At 67.0% G+C, this 19,061-nt stretch overlaps 3 protein-coding genes across 4 annotated transcripts; 1 reads left to right on the forward strand and 2 right to left on the reverse strand.

Annotated features, from left to right (window-relative positions):
* Positions 1 to 387: 387 nt before the first annotated feature.
* MSS51 (MSS51 mitochondrial translational activator) lies at positions 388 to 4,516 on the forward strand. 2 transcript variants are annotated; one of them, XM_068147303.1, is made up of 6 exons: positions 388 to 766; positions 1,957 to 2,112; positions 2,345 to 2,469; positions 2,638 to 3,201; positions 3,973 to 4,066; positions 4,144 to 4,516. In XM_068147303.1, the coding sequence occupies exons 1-6, from the start codon at positions 474 to 476 to the stop codon at positions 4,358 to 4,360; spliced, it is 1,449 nt and encodes a 482-aa protein (XP_068003404.1). In that variant the 5' UTR covers positions 388 to 473; the 3' UTR covers positions 4,361 to 4,516. The 2 variants fall into 2 exon arrangements, with proteins under 2 accessions (XP_068003404.1, XP_068003405.1); XM_068147304.1 differs by lacking the exon at positions 3,973 to 4,066 and having other exon boundaries at positions 4,067 to 4,145.
* LOC137445505 (cytoplasmic phosphatidylinositol transfer protein 1-like) lies at positions 4,515 to 12,325 on the reverse strand. Its single transcript, XM_068147324.1, has 10 exons — positions 12,236 to 12,325; positions 10,520 to 10,617; positions 9,358 to 9,506; positions 7,705 to 7,793; positions 7,522 to 7,529; positions 6,865 to 6,936; positions 6,678 to 6,773; positions 6,430 to 6,585; positions 6,288 to 6,351; positions 4,515 to 5,298 (listed from the first exon to the last, which is right to left on the reverse strand). Exons 2-10 carry the CDS (start codon positions 10,565 to 10,567, stop codon positions 5,039 to 5,041), a joined length of 942 nt encoding a protein of 313 aa, XP_068003425.1. The 5' UTR covers positions 10,568 to 10,617; positions 12,236 to 12,325; the 3' UTR covers positions 4,515 to 5,038.
* Positions 12,326 to 17,106: 4,781 nt separating this feature from the next.
* LOC137445500 (myeloid-associated differentiation marker-like) lies at positions 17,107 to 18,825 on the reverse strand. The gene has a single exon (XM_068147313.1). It carries the CDS (start codon positions 18,187 to 18,189, stop codon positions 17,323 to 17,325), a length of 867 nt encoding a protein of 288 aa, XP_068003414.1. The 5' UTR covers positions 18,190 to 18,825; the 3' UTR covers positions 17,107 to 17,322.
* Positions 18,826 to 19,061: the final 236 nt, after the last annotated feature.

The following is a 19,061-nucleotide window of genomic DNA, read 5'->3' on the forward strand; positions in this document are numbered from 1 at the left end:
CCATTATTTGAGGTGTGGCCTCCCCAGTGCTGAGCACAGGACAATCCCTGCCCTGCTCCTGCTGGCCACGCTGATCGGGGCCAGGCTGCTGGTGCCCTTCTTGCCCACCTGGGCACCGCTGGCTCCTCTCCAGTCGCTGTTGCCCTTTCCCCCTGGGCAGTTTCCAGCCACTCTGCCCCAAGCCTGCAGCGTTCGTGGGGTTGTGGTGGCCCCGGGCAGGACGCAGGCACAGACATGATGTCACCGCGGGCTCTGGGGCGGGTGCCGGACCCCCGAGCGGGTTGGCTGCTCCCCGGGAGGGCAGGACCAGAATAGCTGCGCTATCCGATGCCTGCCCCAGGGGCCGCGGCCGCTCTTTGTCGCTATCATTTCAGGGCTGACATTTGAGCCCAGCGCTCCCTTGCGTGCTGGGGCCACCCTCCATCCCCGGCTCGTCCGCCCTTCCCTCGGGCACGGCCGGGGACAGCAGCGGGATGGCCGGCGGGCGGCGGCGCGGCGGCGGCGGGCGGCGCGGCAGACCCCGGCAGCAGCCGAGGAACCCTGAGCCCACCCCCGCGCCGGCAACCCTCTCTCCCCCAGCCACTGCGGCCCAACCAACGGCAGGAGCTGCCCCCAAAAGCAGCTGCCCCAAGAAGCCCACGCAGGAGGTGGCGGCGAGGGCTCCCGACGTGGACTCGCTGGGTTTCCAGGCCATGGAGCTGAACGTGCCGGGGCTGTCCCAAGTCATCCTCCAGAAGCTCAACATGAAGAGCTATGAGGACTACAAGTGAGTGAGCACCATAGAATCATAGAACTGCCAGGGTGGAAGGGACCTCAAGGCTCATCCAGCCCCAACCCCCTGCCATGGCCAGGGACACCTCACACCACAGCACTCTCTGCTTCTGGAGGGAGCTGGAAGCCTTTCCTTGACTCTAAACCCTCCCTTTGCAAGTCCCTTTGGAAGGAATCACAGAGCTGCCAGGGCTGGAAGGGAGCTCAAGGCTCAGCCAGCCCCAACCCCCTGCCATGGGCAGGGACACCTCACACCACAGCAGGTTGCTCACAGCCACCTCCAGCCTGGCTGCAAACACCTCCAGGCAGGAGGCTTCCACCACCTCCCTGGGCAACCTGTGCCAGGCTCTCACCACCCTCATGGGGAACAACTTCTTCCTCACAGCCAATCTCAATCTCCCCACTTCTAGTTCTGCTCCATCCCCCCCAGTCCTATCCCTCCCTGACACCCTCCAAAATCCCTCCCCAGCTTTCTTGCAGCCCCCTGCAGATCCTGAAAGGCCACAAGGAGGTCTCCTGGGAGCCTTCTCCTCTCCAGCCTGCACAGCCCCAACTCTCTCAGGCTGTCCTCAGAGCAGAGCAGCTCCAGCCCTCTGCTCCTCCTCGTGGCCTTTTCTCTGGACACCTTCCAGCCCCTCCAGATCCTTCCTGGCACAGAGGCTCCAGAGCTGGCCCCAGAGCTCCAGCTGTGGTCTCAGCAGAGTGGAGCAGAGGGGCAGAATCCCCTCCCTGGCCTTGCTGGCCACACTTCTCTTGCTGCAGCCCAGGCTCTGCTTGGCTCTCTGGGCTGCAAGTGCTCCCTGCTGGCTCCTGCTGAGCTTCTCCTCCCCCAGCACCCCCAAGGCCTTTCCTTCAGGGCTGCTCTCCAGCCAGTCCCTGCCCAGCCTCTAGCAGTGCTTGGGATTGCCATGGGGGCATACTTCTCCCCTGCCCCAGCCAGAGCACCCTATGTGTGTGTCCATGCAGGACCCTTCTTGGCTCATCCTACCCTTCTGGCTCAGCCCACGCACCAGGTGCTCTGCTGTGGCTCCTGGGTACCCCTCCTCCCCCTGCCCATTCCCCAGATTCCTTCGGGGAGCCCAGCTCCACACCCTGGGCCAGGATGCTCCTGGCTGGAGGGAGGAGATCAGCTCCATGGTGATGGCAGAGCAGGGTGGGCTCGACTCTGCCCGGTGGCACCTGCAGGTCTGCCATGGACGGGAGGAAGCGCGGCAGCGATTTCGGCATCCGGACGTACTTCGACATGTTCCAGAAGATGGAGGACACCTTCAAGTTCTGTGCCGAGTGCAAGAAGCTCCCTGATGCCCTCCCTGACCCCAAAAGCCTCCGGCGGTGCAAGAGGTATGGAGGGGTGTGCGTGGGGGCTGATCTGATGGCCTGGGGCTGGATCTGTCCTGCCACTTCCAACCCGCTGGGCAGGGGAGTGTGGCCCCACACCCACCTCCCGCCACCGGGCACCCCCAGAACAGCGACACAGCCCTGGGGGAGGCTGCCAGGGAGCCAGGCTCAGTGGGTTAGATCCTGACCAGCCACCCCTCCACACCATGGCTGGGCACACTGCCTGTCCCCCCAGGTGCCAGAACGTGTACTACTGCAGCGTGGTGTGCCAGCGTGCCAACTGGCCGCTGCACAAGAAGTTCTGCAAGAAGCTGAAGCTGGTGGCCCTGGATCGGCTGGTGGAGTGGCTCGTCTTCACAGGTGGGCAGGGGACACCGTGCGTGGGGCAGCACAGGTGACGTGGGTCCCGTGGAGGGCTCTGGGGTCCCTCCTCTTGGATCCACCCCCTCTGTCCTGGCCCAGCATCCCCACAGGATGGGCATACCGGGCTGCAAAGCTACCACCGTGACCTCCAACACCTCCCTCTAGGAGACATCCCCTTCCCCACCGAGCCCTGGACAAAGCCCGCCGGGGAGGTGAGGGGCTGGGAGGACTGGTTCTGCATGCAGGGGCAGCTGGAGGAGAAGCTGGGCAGCATCGTGGCCGGGCGCTACATGAGCCTGCTGTGGGCCAACGCGGGCAAGCCGCGGCCGGAGGACTGGGAGCTGCGCGACTCCGTCCGGCGCCTGGTCACCGACTTCCACTCGCGGCCGCTCACCCTCAGCCTGGGGCTGCGCTTCTTCGGCATCAGCCCCCTGGGCAAGGCCCTCACCGTGCACGTGGTGGGGGCGTCCCACGTGGAGACCCTCAACACCCGCCCCACCGACTACGACGAGCTGGCGCGGATGTTCCCGGGGCTGCGCGGGGTGGAGGTGGTGATGGTGGGGGTGGACGTGGTGGAGGGACCCATCATGAGGCCGCCCCTGGCCACGCCGGCGCCCCCGGGACAGGTCTATCTCAGCAGCTACAAGGGGCTCTACCATGACTTCTGGGAGAGCCACGTGGAGACCAAGCTGGCCGCCCGCCCTGACCTGGTGGTGGGCTTTCACCCAGGTGAGTGCCCACACCAGGAAGGGGCCCAGACCCTCCTCACCCCACTGCCTGGCACGGGACATCCTTGGCTGGGTGCAAAGCAGACCTTGAGCTCCCCCAAGCAGTGCCTGGAGCTGAGCCTGTGGTGGCCTGGGACATGCCCAAGGCATTGCAGCAAGCAACAACAGGCAGAGCAACCAGGGTGCCACTCTAGGGCTTATCCCCCAACCCCAGCACCCAGCATCCTGCCTGTGCCACCCACCTGGTCCCTCCCCAGGCACCCAGCATCCTGCCAGTGTCACCCACCTTGTCCCTCCCCAGGCACCCAGCATCCTGCCTGTGCCACCCACCTGGTCCCTCCCCAAGCACCCAGCATCCTGCCTGTGCCACCCACCTGGTCCCTCCCCAGGCACCCAGCGTCCTGCCCATGTCACCCACCTGGTCCCTCCCCAAGCACCCAGCATCCTGCCTGTGCCACCCACCTAATCCCCCCTCCAGGCACTCAGTGTCCTGACAGTGTCACCCACCTGCTGGTCAGTGGCTGCAAGCAACACCCAACGGGGTCCCTGCTTTCAGGTCTTGTGCTGGCTCAGCCCAGGATCCAGAGCTGAGTGTCCCTCACACTGGTGGGCCATGGGACCTACCTTGCCAAGAGCTTGCCAAACCCTAGTGCCAGCATCACCATGCCCGCTGGAGGTCTGTGGCACGGCACAGGTGCCATCACCACTGGCTTTCCTCGGTGCTGGGGTGGCACAGGAGGGTGCTGGGACCCTCACCATCCTGTCCCCCCAGGTTTCCATGCCTGCCCAGACCTGCTGGCGGGCTGGCTGCCCACCCTGCTGCTGCTGCGGGACTACCGCCTGCCCGTCCTCTTCACCGTCTACAGGTGAGCTCAGCCCCGCCGCCCGCCGCCTGTGCACAGCCAGCTGCTAACCAGGGCCTGTCCTCTCCTCCTCCTGGCAGCGAGCAGGAGCTGAAGGCCTCCCTGCAGATCCTGGTGGAGCTCGAGATGCGCATCCTGGGCTACGCCGCCAACCCCTTCGCCTCGCTGCGACCCGAGCAGGTCTACTCCAGCCCCAACAAGGCGCCGGTCTACTGCAGCTCCCACTTCATTGCCCTGCTGGGGCTGGCAGCATCGGCTGTGCCAGGGGCTGAGGAGCTGGAGGATGAGGATGGTTGACAGGGAGGGGATCCCAGTGCCACCGGTGTGACACCCCAGGGTTGGCTAACCTCACGCAGCCAGCAGTGCCCCCACGACCCAGCCGTCCCTTGTGCCACACATCCAGTCCCAAGGCGGCACCTTTGGTGGCACTAAACAAACCACCCCTGCCAGCTGGCCTCTGTGTCTGGAGCTTTATTTCCTAAAAGGTCTTTGTTTTCCCCCAAAACGGGAGGCTGAGCCTGCCCCAGCCCCACCTCTGGAGGGACAGCGAAGGGGACCCCGACTGTGGGACCTGCCGTGCCAGGGTCCCGTGGGGAGCCCCAGCCCAGGACTTGGCTGTCATTGTCACTGTCACAGGTGCTGTGCCCTGCGCCAGTGCCTACCCTGCAGGGTGGTGCTCCAGCATCGCTCCTCAGACCGGCACCAGTGCCCAGCCCAGCCACAGGCACTGCCGATCCAGCTCCCGTGGCATCCCTCGATGCTGCCAGGGACCCCTCGAACCGGTCTGACGTCCCCTCCCTGCACAGCCAGCGGGTCCAGCACAGCGATGGTGACAAGATCCCATGCGGGCACCCGCAGCGCTGCGCGGCGGTCGGGACCGCCCCGGGGCTCCCCGCGCCCCAGCAGCCCTGTGCTCAGCGCCCGCCGGAGGGGCCGCGGGGGCGGCAGGGCTGGCACGGCGTGGCACCGCCGGCGTCACTCGGCACCGGCGCGGTCCCGGGGCAGCGTCAGGCTCTCCGGCGCCGATTTCTTGCGCGGCCGAGCCTTGGGGGGAGCGAGGAACTCGGGGGGCTCGTCGCTGAGCGGGGTGGAGGGGGCGCTGGCGGGGGCCGAGTGCGTGGCGGCGGGCGGTGCCACCTCGCTGACCGAGATGGTTGGTGCCACCAGGCCGACGAGCTCGTTGGTGGCCTCCTGCGTCTCCCGCTCGAAGCGCCGCACGTCCTCCATCGTCATCCCTGCGAGCACAGCCGCGCTGGGGGCCGCTCGGCACGGCCGCGCCGGCACCCCCACACCTGCCCCAGCTGGGGGGCGGCAAGGGGCCGTGGGCAGGAGGCAGGGAGGGGAATGGCCAAACAGGCAGCGCAGGCAGGGGACACGTGGGAAGGAGGGCAGGGCAGGGGGGACACTGTTGCGGGGTGCAGGGGGGGCTCAGCGGGCACCATGCACAAGCCCCTCTGCCTGCACCCACTGCGGGCAGCCTACGGGGGTCCAGGGTCCCTGTCCCCCACAGGCAGCATGCCAGGGTCCAGGGTCCCCATCCCCCAAAAGCAGCATGCTGGGGGACAGGGGCCCCATCCCCCACGGGCAGCATTCCAGGGTCCAGGGTCCCTGTCCCCCACAGGCAGCATGCTGGGGGACAGGAACCATGCTGGGGTCCGAGGTCCCCATGCCACACAGGCAGGGCTGCCCACGCAGGGCTAGGGGGGCTGGCTCCCCAACTTTTGGTTTGTAGCCACTTGCATCTGAGTCTCGAAGGCCCGGACCTCTTCCAGGGACATGTCTGGAAGGCAGAGAGCTGCTCGCTGGGACCACCCCGCGCCCGCTGCCAGCCCCTGCTGCCAGCCCCTGCTGCCAGCCCCCACCAAACCCTGGTGCTCCCAGCCCTGTGCCCACATGTGGCAGCCACTTGCAGTGTGTCTCCCTGCCAGCCCCAGGGTGCAGGCAGCACAGGCAGGGATGTTGGGGCTCACCCTCCCCCCCTCCCCCAGCCATGCTTCGGGCAAGCCTTGCCCAGGCGGGCAGCGGAGCGGGCAGCACTTGGGCACAGGCAGGTGTGAGGGCAGGGCAAGCAGAGCAGAGCGGGCAGCGGTTGCAGGGAGCCACAGGAAGAGCAGGAGCTGCCCGTGGGGTTAGAAGCATCAGCAGTTAAACCCACGTCGTGTCCCCCTCCCCCCATTTTGGGGGCCCGGGGCCACCCCGGGATCCGTGCCCCCCGGGAACTCACCACACCACTCATCCACCCAGGCGAAGGCCTGCCGGTGCCCGATCAGCAGGATGTCCCGGATCACCTGCACCGCACACCGCAGGCTCAGCAGCCTGCCACTGCGCCTCCCTGCAGGCTCCCCCCACCCCGGGCCCCCCCTCACCTTGTGCACGAACTGCTCCACGCGGGTCTGCAGCCCCCACACCTCGAACTTGACGCTCACCAGTTTGTAGGAGCACATGATGGGCTTGGTGTGCTGGCGCCAGCCCTCCCGCAGGGGGCCCCGGCCCGTCTTGGCCGAGCTGAAGAAGCGAGGGTCCTGGAGAGGAGGAGGGCAGGGAGGGGCCGTGAGCCCCCCCCCAGGGGACAGAGTGGCCCCAGGCCGCTCCCCAGCAGCCCCAGCCCTGCTACCTCCAGGCTGCGGTAGTAGCGCTCAGGGATCTCGTCGAAGGCGATGTCCAGGAAGGAGACCTCGTGGTCCCCCAGGATTTTCTCGCTGTGGAAGATCTGGGGAGAGGAGGGAGGGTGAGAGGTGCTGGCCACACAGCTGGTGTGTGCCCCCCAGCCCCGGCAGGAGCTGGCTGTGGCACCGACTCACGTTCTCGCTGTCCCCGCAGTTGTCCTCGTACTTGGTCTCGATGTAGATGGAGAACTTGGGCAGGAAGGAGCACTGCAGGGAGCGGCCATCAGCTGGCCCTGGGGGATGCCCCCACCCAGGGACATCCACCCCATGACACACCCACCTGCAGGGACGCCCACCCCCACAGGGTGCCCACCCCCAAGGACACCCACTCTAAGGTATGCCCACCCCGAAGAACAGCAAGCCCCAGGGGGTGCCAAACCCAAGGTCACTCACAGCCAAAGGACAGACAGCTCCAAGCACTCCCACTCCCAAGGGAAGCCCAGCCCCAAGGGACATCCAGCCCAAAGGCACAAGCACCCCAAGGATGCCTGCTCACAAACACACCCATCCCAAGGCACAGCCACCCTCAAGAGGTGCTCAGCCCCAAGGGACATCCACCCCTAAAGATGATGACCCCAAGGGACACCCAAGCCCAGGGGACACCCAGACCCAGGGTCACTCACCTCCAAGGGATGCCCCGCCACAGACACCCATCCCAAGGCACATCCACCCCCAGGAGATGCCCAGGGCCAGGGAAGAGCCACCCCTAAAGATGCTGACCCCAAGGGATGCCCCACCCATGGAACACCCACTGCAGTCATGCCAGGTGCCCTCATGCCACCACCTCCTTACCGTGTACTCTGCAGTGGCACCATGGCACATCAGCATCATGGGGGGGCATTGCCAGGTGGCACCACAGGGGAAAGAGAGAGTGGTGAGACTGGGAAGTGGCCATGGTTGGACTCTCCCTGCAGCCCACAGGGGAGGGGCAGGGTGCCCGGCGATACCCAGCGGTGCCCATGGCCATGCCCTCACCAGTGATGGTGTAGGGGTAGTAGTTCCAGGCCTTCTCCGTGATGTAGAAGATGCGGGGGGTCACCGCCCGAGCCCAGCTTGGCAGCTTGCTGTGGGGGACAATGCCCAGGGCAGGACACAGCCAGTGGGCACAGCCCTGCCCAGTGCCACCCAGCCCTGCTCCACTGAATGCAGCCCCCCCACAGCGCAGCCCTGCCTCTGAGACCCCCAGTCCTTCCCCAGGGACCTCACCTGATCCCCAGGATCCTCATTTCCACCCCAGAGACTCCCCTCAGGACCTCTGGCACCTTTCCAGAACTCTCATCTGCACCCCAGTGTGCCCCCAGAGACTGCTGACACCTTCCAGGTCCCCAAGACACTCCCCAGGGACCCTTGGCACCTCCCCAGGAACCTCATCCACGCTCCAGAACCCCTCAAAGGAGCCATGCCACCTCCCCACATCACTCATCTGCACCTCAAGACCACCAAGACACTCCCGCCCCCCACTCCCCAAGAACCACTGCCACCTCCCCAGGATGTTCACCATCACCAAGGATCCTTACCCCCTCCCCAGAACAGTCATCTGCACCACAGCCCCCTCCAGGGACCCATGCCACCTTCCCAGGACGCTCACCTCCACCCCAGTGAATTCATCCTCTCCCCAGGAGCTTCACCACCACCCCGGGCACTGCTGCCACCTCCCCAGGGACACTCGTCTCCTCCCCAGTGTCACGACCCCGCGGTGCCCCTAGGCAGCCCTGCGCAGCACCCCGCGGCTGCCCACGCTGGCAGCGCAGGATGGGGCCCCGTGGGGGCGGGGGGCGATGAATCGGCAGCGTTCTGAATACCAGCCCCGAGAGGGGATCGTGAGCCGCGCCGCTAAAAATAGCGCAGCTCACGCCAGCGACGCCAGCAGCCCGTGCCCACGCCACAACGTGCCACAGCTGGCAGCGGGGATTCGGGGACAGCGCTGCCGGCTGCCAGCATGTGCCCAGCGGATACCCACGGGGACGGGGTGAGCACAGCCTAGGCAGCCCCGCTGAGAGCCACCGGTACCCAGACAAGGGTGCCCACTCTGCCACCCGACCCTGCTCCACGGAGCACAGTCCCGGCTCTGGGACCCCCAGCCCCTCCCCAGGAATGCTGCTTGCTCCCCGGGACCCTCACCTCTGCCTCAGCATCCCCCCACCATGAACCCTCAGATCCAAATCAAGGACTCTCCTAAGGACCCTTGACACCTCCCCAGGACCCTCATCTGCACCTCAGGCTGCACTCCTGCTGATGGGTGCAGCCCCTGCAAGATGGGTGCAGCCCCTGCAAGATGGGTGCAGCCCCTAGGAGATGGGTGCAGCCCCTAGGAGATGGGTGCAGCCTTCAGAGATGGGTGCACTCCAGGACTTGGGTGCACCCCTGGGAGATGAAGGCACCCCTGGGAGATGGGTGCCCCCCTGGGAAATGGTTGCAGTGCAGTGGATGCCCCTTAGGAGCTGGAGGCACCCTCGGGCAATGGGCACAGCCACCTGCAGGGCATCAAGAGCCCTGAGAGGCTGCTCCTCAGGCCTTCAGGAGGGAGGGACAGGGCCAGCGCACTGCCAGCCCACCCCCCCCCGCCTGCCCACCCCCAGCCCCCTCCCCCCGCGGTGCCAGCTTGGGCTGCTGGCAGGCACAGCTCACCTGGAGAGGTGGACTCGCTTCTCGGTGAACTGCCCGGGGCCGTGGACGGGGTCCTCATGGGGCTCGTTCTTCACCACCTCCACCCCCTCGCCCTTCTCGCTCTCCTGGTGGCTGTGCTTGCTGATGGTGTAGAGCTGCCCCACGCGGTACTGCGCCCACAGCACCAGGGCCTCAGCACCGCCTGCACCCCCTGCCCTGCCGCCCTCCCCTTGGCTGGGCTAAGTGGTTTCCAGCCGCACCGCTGGGAAGTGAAACGGAGGCAGAGCCACAGACCCCGAGCTGTGCCATGACACAGAGGTCTCCTGGGACACCCTGCTCCAATCTCTCCTTTCCCAGAGCTGCTCCAGCGCCTGGGTGAGAGACACAGCCTTGCCCGCCCTGCTCTTCCCCAGGGTATTGCACAGTGCCCAAAACCCTGCCCTGGGGCGAGCACAAAGCCAGTGCCAAGGGAGGGCTGCACTGCCCGGCATGGGCATTGCCCGGAACAGCTCCCCCCTTCCCGTAACGGCCCTGCCGGCATCGGCTGCTCACAAGTGACCTTTAATCAGGGATGCTGCCAGCCACCAGCTATCACCGTGGCTTGCCAGCCAGGACTCGGGCTCCCTGCCAGAGCAAGGACGGAGCCTGTGCCGCCCATCAGAGTGACCATCCTGAGTGCCGTGGTGCCATTGGCACCCTAACCCCTGCTGCCCTTTGCCCACTGGCTCATCCTGTGGTTCCAGGGGTGGGTAACCCCCCAGCAGTCCCCAGTGCTGCCTTTGGCCTCTGTGGCCCAAGGTGATGGTACCCAGGAGTGGGATGTGCCCCCTGCCTACCCCCCAGAACTTAGCTCAGCGCTTGTGGAGCACCCTGAGCCCAATGGCTGTGGGCAAAGAACATCTTGGTGGCTTGGCCAAGGTGCCCACAAAAGGACAGCAAAGGTGACCACTGTGTGACCCGGTCCTTTGCCCAGGCAGGCACCAAACCTCCTGGCACCCTACTGCTGTGGGTCCCCACCCACCACCCCCTCCATCATCAGGTCCCTGCAGCTGAGCTATGCCTGGCACCCATGGCTGGGGGCTTGAGGCTCCCTTCACCTCTGCACCCCTCTTCCCAACCTACCCACCCCAATCTTGGGGGCACAGGCAGCTCCTCAGTGCCCCCCGAGTCCCCCTGCACTCACCTCCTCGGTGGTGAGCGGCATGCAGATGCGGTACTCCTTGATGAGCATGGTGGCACGAGCAGGGCAGGGGTCAGGCCGAGGCGGGGGCACAGCTCATTCTGGGGGGAGCCGAGGGTGAGGTTTGGGGGGGGGGGAAGGGCGGTGCTCGGCAGCTGCCACCCTCCCAGCCCATCACCCACGCTGCGGGCGGCAGCCCCGCTCCCGGCACCAGGGACTTCGTGAGCCGTTGCTATGGCACTGGCGTGAGGTCACCGGGGCGAGGAGCAGCCTGGGTGTACCCTGCCTGGGGACACCCTGGTACCCCCGGAACCCTCCGTGGTGTTAACCCCTTCCCTGCCAGGCACACACACACACTCCCCCAGGCGGCACACGTGTGCCCCCCCCACATTCGGTGCCATCCCTTTGGGGTGCTACACCCACCCCCACCCCGTGGTGGCCAGCACTGAGGGCTTCAGGGACACCAGGATGGCATCAGACCTGCTGATGCCCACAGGGACCCACTCCTGGGCACCCACATTCTGGCCTGACCTCAAGGAGCACCCAGGTCATGTCACTGGTATGTACATCCTTTCCCTGGGCAGGAACTGGAGCACCCACTCTGGAGGTTCCCCCCAGCACCCACCCCTGCCAGCACCCACCCCAGGGCTGCCCCACAAGCACAGGTCGCAACTGGCACCTGCACCAGGGCTGCTGCCCGGTACCCATCACGGCCAGGACCCACCCCGGAGCTTCATCCCAGCACCTGCCTCGACCAGTACCCGCCCCAGGGCTGCCTCCCGGCGCCCACCACGGCCAACACCCACTCCAGATGTGCCTCCCAGCACCCATCCCGGCCAGCGCCACTTCCAGCCTGCCCCACTCGCCCCGCACCGTGGCCCTGGCTCCAGCCCGGAATGGAGGTGCTCAGGGTGGGTAAGGGAGCAGCTCAGGGGGCTCCTGGCCGTGACCCCCAGCCCCAAGGGAGCAGGGAGGGGACATGAGCCCCCCCCAGGCAGTCATCCTGACCCGGAGACCAGGCCTGGGAGGGGGCAGATGGGGGCTCACAAGGGGGCTTATCTGGGGACAGCTTGTCCAGCTGGGGACACAATGGCATCTCTGGGGCACTGGGGGACACAAGGGCGTCTCTGAGGGCACAGAGGGACACAGGGTCATCCTTGGGGACACTGGGGGACACAGAGGCACCCTACTGACAGGGAAGGGGGCTGGGTGCTGGTGCCAGGCTGCGGGAAGCCCTAAGCCCCCGCGGCAGCCCCGCGGTGCTTCTCAGCCGGTCCTGGGGCCCCGCGGCAGCCCCGGCATGCGACAGGGTGCGGTGAGGGAGGGGACAACCCAGCGACACCCCCGGGAGCACCCCGAAACGGCCCCGCCCCAGGGCTACCGGGTGCCCTGCTCCAGCCCGGCACCGGGGGAGCTCAGACCAGCCCCGGGGGGTCCGGGACTGCCCCGGCGGGGGCGGACATTCCGTCCGTGGCAGGGATGGGCTCCGGGGCTGCCAGGGAGCTTCAGGCGGCCGTGACACCAGGACAAGCGGGCGATGTCCAGGTACCGCGGAGCCGGGACCGGCAGCACGGACACCGCTGCCCCCCCGTCCCAGCCCCGGTCTCCACCGCCCCCTCCCCACCCGCCTCTCCCCTCCCGCCGGGCCCGGCCCGTTCCTCCGCATCTCCTGTGGGATCGGGGCTCCCCGCAGCCACCCCTCGCCCCGGCCGCACTCACCCGGGCCCGCGGCGGTGCCCGGTGCCCGCTCCCCGCCGCCGCCGCCGTGCCCCGGCCGCCCCGGGCCGTGCGTAGGAGCGCACCGCCTCCCGCACCACCTCCCGTGCCGCGGCACACCGACCCCTAGGGGGAGGAATGCACCGGCACCGGGAACGGTACCATCACCGGCAACGGCAACCTAACGGGACCGGCAACCTAACGGGACCGGCACCGACAGCGTAACGGCGTCGCGGCGGAACTGGGACCGGCACCGAGACTGCAGCGGGACCTGCAACAGCATCGGCAACGTAAAGCAACCGGGACCCCACCGGGACCGGAACTGCACCGCAACCGGGACCGGCATTGCACTGGCATCGGGACTGGGACTGCACGGCGCCGGCGTTGCCCTGCCACGGCACTGGCACCAGTACCACCCGCGCCAGTATCGCATCTGCTCCGCACCGGGACCCGCATCCGCAGCGGGACCGGCCCCACGACCGGCACCGGCACTGCACTAGCATCGGGATGAGCACCAGCACCTGTACCGGCACCGAGTCCGGGACCGGCACCGCCCTGGCACTGCACCACACCAGCACCACACCACATCAGCATTACACAGCACCAGCACCGCGCCAGATTGCATCGGTACCGGGACCACATCGACACCACACTGACAATGGCACGGCGCTGGCACCGGACCTGCCCTGGCACCGGGGCTGCCAAGCACGGCACGGCACTGCGAGACACTCCAGCACGGCACAGACCGGCACCTGGCCTCCCCACACCCACCGGGGCTCCCCACACCCACCGGCGTCTCAGCTGCTGCCGGGGAGCCTCAGTACCGGGAGATGCCCGGAGGGGATCTCACCCAGCCACAGCCCCACCTTGGCCCAGGTTCTCCCACTGGGCTGCTCCCCCCGAGCCGGATGCAAGGCGCTGGGACCCTCCCCCGACAAGCTTCCCCTGCGCCCCCATTGCCCCCTCCCCACTCACCTGCACCCCACCAACCAGCCCCGCACCCCAGCCTCACCGCACCCCATGTGCCAGCACCGCCCGTGTGCCATCCAGAGCCGAATGTGTTACCGGCACCAAGCGGCGTCACCGCGCGGCCCCTGCCCCTTTCCTCCGGGAATTTCAATCAACCTGGGCACTAAAAATAGCCACGCTGGGGCGCTGGGCAGGGCTGTGCCCGGCCACTGCGGTTTTCCCTTCATTTGCTCCCAAAATTCTGCCCAGGAATTCTGCAGTGAGCAGCTCCGATGGCACTGCCAGGATGGGGAAGGCTGAGCTGTGCTGCTCTCTGTGAGCATGGCACAGTGCTGTGCTCTGGGTGCAGGGAAGTGGCACATGGGTGCCAGGTTGCTGGTCATGGGGCGATGGTCACCACGGGCACATGGGCAGGGTGAAGGGGACACCCACCAGGCTGCCCTGCATTGGCATTGGCATCACTGGCAGTGCTGGGACCTGCTACTGTGGCTGCCCTGGAACTTGGCGTGGAGGTCTTACTTGCTTGGGCACCCTGGCACCCATGGGTGCCTAGGCACTGCCTAATGCTGGGCCCAAGCTCTTTTGCCACCTTCCCTGGGTGCAGCTGGCCTGTGCCATCTTGTGAAGGGCACTGCCCCATGGCCTCCAGTAGCCCCAAGGCAGTGGTGATGGACCCCTGAATGCTCCATGGCCCCAGCAGCCCCAGGGTGGTGGAGATGTGTCCTGGCATGGTGCCAACAGCCCTGAGGTATTTGGGCTGGACCTTGGCATGGCCTCAATAGCCCCGAGGCAGCATGCCCGTGGCACCGGCAGCCCTGAAGTGGTGGGGGCAGCCCCAGGCTGTGGCTAGGGCCAGGGCAAGCAGCAGCAGAGGGTCCAGCCCAGTCTGGAGATGGTGGCCCCAAAACCTGCTGGGGTGCCCCATGGGACACCCATCCCACATCCGGGAGTGCTGTGCCAGGATCTCTGCCCGCTGGGCACACCTTAACCTGCCTGCCCCAGCCCTGATCTGCCTGCAGTGTTCTGCCACCTTCTTCCTGGTATACCAGCCTGTGGTGCCACCCTCTTCCCAGTGACATGTCTGAACCCCCCCCAGCTCTGGTGGCACTGGGTGACAGCCACCCCCCACCCCCCCTTGTTTTGTGTGCCCCCAGGCAAAGGGATTCACCAGCAGCCCCCAAAGGGAAAAGCAAGAGGCCCAGGGCTGCTGCCAGCGGCACCGAATCCGGCTGGGCTTCCACTAGGGTGGCAGCAGTGGTGCCAAGGACCTGGTGGTGCCAAGTGAATAGGACACAGCAGGCTGTCAGCCTCTCCACCAGCAGCCACATTCCTCTGGAACCCGTCTGGCCAGGTGCTGTGCTGGTGCCAGGGCAAAGGCATCCGGGTTGGCTCCTCCTGGTCATGCCCTGCTTCACTCTGGCACAAGCCAACAAGGGGAGAGAGGCTTTGCTGCCCACCCAGTGCCCCCTCTGCTGCTGCTGGTGCCTCCCCAGTGCTGCCACTGCCCACCTCAGTGCTGCCACTGCCCACTCCAGTGCTACCAGTGCCCACCCCAGTGCTGCTACTGCCCACCCCAGTGCTGCCACTGCCCACCCCAGTGCTACCAGGGCCCATCCCAGTGCTGCCACTGCCCATCCCAGTGCTACCACTGCCCACCTCAGTGCTACCACTGCCCACCCCAGTGCTACCACTGCCCACCCCAGTGCTACCAGTGCCCATCCCAGTGCTGCTACTGCCCATCCCAGTGCTACCAGGGCCCATCCCAGTGCTGCCACTGCCCATCCCAGTGCTACCACTGCCCACCCCAGTGCTGCCACTGCCCACCCCAGTGCTACCAGGGCCCATCCCAGTGCTACCAGTGCCCACCCCAGTGCTGCTACTGCCCACCCCAGTGCTGCCACTGCCCACCCCAGTGCTACCAGGGCCCATCCCAGTGCTACCACTGCCCACCCCAGTGCTGCTACTGCCCACCCCAGTGCTGCCACTGCCCACCCCAGTGCTACCAGGGCCCATCCCAGTGCTGCCACTGCCCATCCCAGTGCTACCACTGCCCACCCCAGTGCTACCACTGCCCACCCCAGTGCTACCAGTGCCCATCCCAGTGCTGCTACTGCCCATCCCAGTGCTACCAGGGCCCATCCCAGTGCTGCCACTGCCCATCCCAGTGCTACCACTGCCCACCCCAGTGCTGCCACTGCCCACCCCAGTGCTACCAGGGCCCATCCCAGTGCTACCAGTGCCCACCCCAGTGCTGCTACTGCCCACCCCAGTGCTGCCACTGCCCACCCCAGTGCTACCAGGGCCCATCCCAGTGCTACCAGTGCCCACCCCAGTGCTGCTACTGCCCACCCCAGTGCTGCCACTGCCCACCCCAGTGCTACCAGGGCCCATCCCAGTGCTGCCACTGCCCACCCCAGTGCTACCAGTGCCCACCCCAGTGCTGCTACTGCCCACCCCAGTGCTGCCACTGCCCACCCCAGTGCTACCAGGGCCCATCCCAGTGCTGCCACTGCCCATCCCAGTGCTACCACTGCCCATCCCAGTGCTGCCACTGCCCACCCCAGTGCTGCCACTGCCCATCCCAGTGCTACCAGTGCCCACCCCAGTGCTGCCACTGCCCATCCCAGTGCTGCCACTGCCCATCCCAGTGCTACCAGTGCCCACCCCAGTGCTGCCAGTGCCCATCCCAGTGCTGCCACTGCCCACCCCAGTGCTACCAGTGTCCCACTCCAGTGCTGCCAGTGCCCCACCCCAGTGGTACCAGTGCCCCACCCCAGTGCTGCCACTGCCCCACCCCAGTGCTGCCACTGCCCACCTGGTGCTGCCACTGCCCACCCCAGTGCTGCCACTGCCCACCCCAGTGCTGCCACTGCCCATCCCAGTGCTACCAGTGCCCACCCCAGTGCTACCAGTGCCCACCCCAGTGCTACCAGTGCCCACCTCAGTGCTGCCACTGCCCACTCCAGTGCTACCAGTGCCCACCCCGTGCTGCCACTGCCCACCCCAGTGCTACCAGTGCCCACCCCAGTGCTACCAGTGCCCACCTCAGTGCTGCCACTGCCCACTCCAGTGCTACCAGTGCCCACCTCAGTGCTGCCACTGCCCACTCCAGTGCTACCAGTGCCCACCCCAGTGCTACCACTGCCCACTCCAGTGCTACCAGTGCCCATCCCAGTGCTACCAGTGCCCCACCCCAGTGCTACCACTGCCCCACCCCAGTGCTACCACTGCCCACCCCAGTGCTACCAGTGCCCACCCCAGTGCTACCAGTGCCCATCCCAGTGCTGCTACTGCCCATCCCAGTGCTACCAGTGCCCACCCCAGTGCTACCAGTGCCCATCCCAGTGCTACCAGTGCCCACCCCAGTGCTACCAGTGCCCCACCCCAGTGCTACCACTGCCCACCCCAGTGCTACCAGTGCCCACCCCAGTGCTACCAGTGCCCATCCCAGTGCTGCTACTGCCCACCCCAGTGCTACCAGTGCCCACCCCAGTGCTACCAGTGCCCATCCCAGTGCTACCACTGCCCACCCCAGTGCTACCAGTGCCCCACCCCAGTGCTACCACTGCCCATCCCAGTGCTACCAGTGCCCACCCCCGTGCTGCCACTGCCCACCCCAGTGCTACCAGTGCCCATCCCAGTGCTACCAGTGCCCCACCCCAGTGCTATCACTGCCCACCCCAGTGCTACCACTGCCCACCCCAGTGCTACCAGTGCCCACCCCAGTGCTACCAGTGCCCATCCCAGTGCTACCACTGCCCATCCCAGTGCTATCAGTGCTTCCCATTTGCCCACCCCGGAGACCCTCCCTGTGCCACTGGGGATTCCACAGAAAGCCTGGGGGGGTCGGGGGAGAGGAGGGGGAGAAGACGGAGGAGGCAGAAGCAAGTGAAAAATGACCCAATTTAATCCCAGACTTCACCCAGCTCCAGGGTTTTGGGAGCACCCTGGTCCCCCCCAGCTGCCCCCCCCCAGGCCCCGTGGCCAGAAGCACCCCTGGGAGCATGGGGAGGAGGAGCTCTCCAAGGCATCCAGCCTCTTCCTCAGCTCCGCTGGCAGCCCCACTCTGGCAGCCAGCTGCATCCCAGCACCCCTCGCCCCAGCAGGGCCACCCGGGAGCCTCAGGCAGGTGTCCTGATGAAGACCATCCTGGTGGAGTAGACCAGGTCCACCAAGTAGGCGATGAGGTTGAAGATGGTGAGGAAGGTGACCCCCAGGCGCTTGTTCCACAGGCAGTCCTTGTTGCAGGGGTTGGGGCGCTGGCTGTCCTTGAAGCTGTAGAGGGGCCAGAGGATGGTGGCCGTGAGGTACATCAGGAAGGCCAGGCCGTTGTAGCCCACCAGGATCTTCTCCAGCGGGCAGGGCATGTAGCTGAGGCAGCGGCCAATGGTGAAGACGATGATGAGGAAGGTGACGATGAAGCAGATGGAGTAAACAGCCACGCACCACTGCAGACCGGCGGCGGAGCCATAGCCATCCAGCAGGGAGAAGATGAGGCAGGCCACGTAGGCTTCGAAGACCTTGAGCAGCCCGGGCACGGTGGAGAGGAAGCTGCTGATGTCCCCCGGCCGGGCACGGGTGAGCCCCACCTCGAGGGCGTAGGCCAGGAAGCAGAGGCAGGAGGCGGCGGTGGCCACGGCCTGCCGGGCGCAGACGCTGCCGCTGCAGGGGCTGCTGATGGAGGTGGAGGGGAAGACCACCGAGGAGGTGAAGACCATCAGGGCTGCCAGCATGGAGAAGGCGGAGGTGAGGTCGTCCCAGGAGAGCGGCAGCAGGGAGCAGAGCTCCAGCAGCTCTGCCAGCAGCACCAGCAGCGTCCCGGCGAAGCAGAGGCACCAGCTGAACATGCACCACGTCCCGTAGGAGTCCCCGAAGCTCCCCGTGGAGGCCACCAGGCTGAAGGCGATGCAGGACAGCAGCACGGCCAGGAGCCGGGCGATGCCCACCCAGGAGGTGAGGGCGCGGAGGTTCAGCGCGGGCGCCGCCATGGCCCGGCTCTCCCACCCGCGCCGTGCCGCACAATGGGTGCTGCCCGCGGCTGCCCTTATCTGCGGCGCTGGCACCCAGGGGTGGGGCACAGGGCAGGGAGCAGCCGGCCCCCTGAGCCGCCCCTGCCGAGGACCCCCGGCTCCGCCACCACTGCCAGCACCGCTGCCGGCAGGCACAGGTCGCCAGGGGGGCTGCTGGGGCTGGCAGTGGTGGTGGCAATGGCAGTGGCACGGGCGGGTGGATCATTAACGTGGGGCCGGGCGAAGGGTGCTGCTGGTGACGCTGAGCCCTGCCGTGGGGCCAGAGGGGGCTGGGAGCTACCACGTGCCACCGGCCTGGCACCGTGCCCTGGCCCTGCCCGTGGATGGTGGCACAAAGGGGAGTTTTTGAGCACCCCTGGAGTACTGGGGGGGGGGCTGCCCTGACTTCCCCATCCCCACACAGTGCCAGGGCTGGCAGCCAGCGGGCAGCACCCATGGGTCCACCCGAGGGGTTCTGGGGGCTGCACCCACTGCTGGGTGCTCCTGGCAGGGGCATGCCACGGTGGGAAGTGGCTGGGTGTACCCTCCCTACACCCTTACGGGTTGCACCTCCACACCTCTCCTGGCACCTTCACCACTGATAAGGGGCTCAAAGTCCAGCTGTGCCAGCTGCTGTCACCAGGCAGGGCAGGTGGGGTGACCACAGGGAGGGGACCTGCACTCTGCCCGCCCTGGCCACCCATGGCACCAGCAGCACCCTGCCAGCAGCACCACCACCGGCACCAGGCACCCTGCCAGCACCAGGATGGGGATGTCTCACCCCATGGCCCCAGCGACCAGAGCAACCAGGAGGGTGGTGGCAGAAGTACGGGGTCCAGCAGAGGAGGATG

This window comes from Melanerpes formicivorus, unplaced genomic scaffold (genome assembly GCF_026170545.1).
Source record: "Melanerpes formicivorus ecotype bairdi unplaced genomic scaffold, bMelFor1.0.p_v2 SCAF_14, whole genome shotgun sequence".
Lineage (NCBI taxonomy): Eukaryota > Metazoa > Chordata > Aves > Piciformes > Picidae > Melanerpes > Melanerpes formicivorus.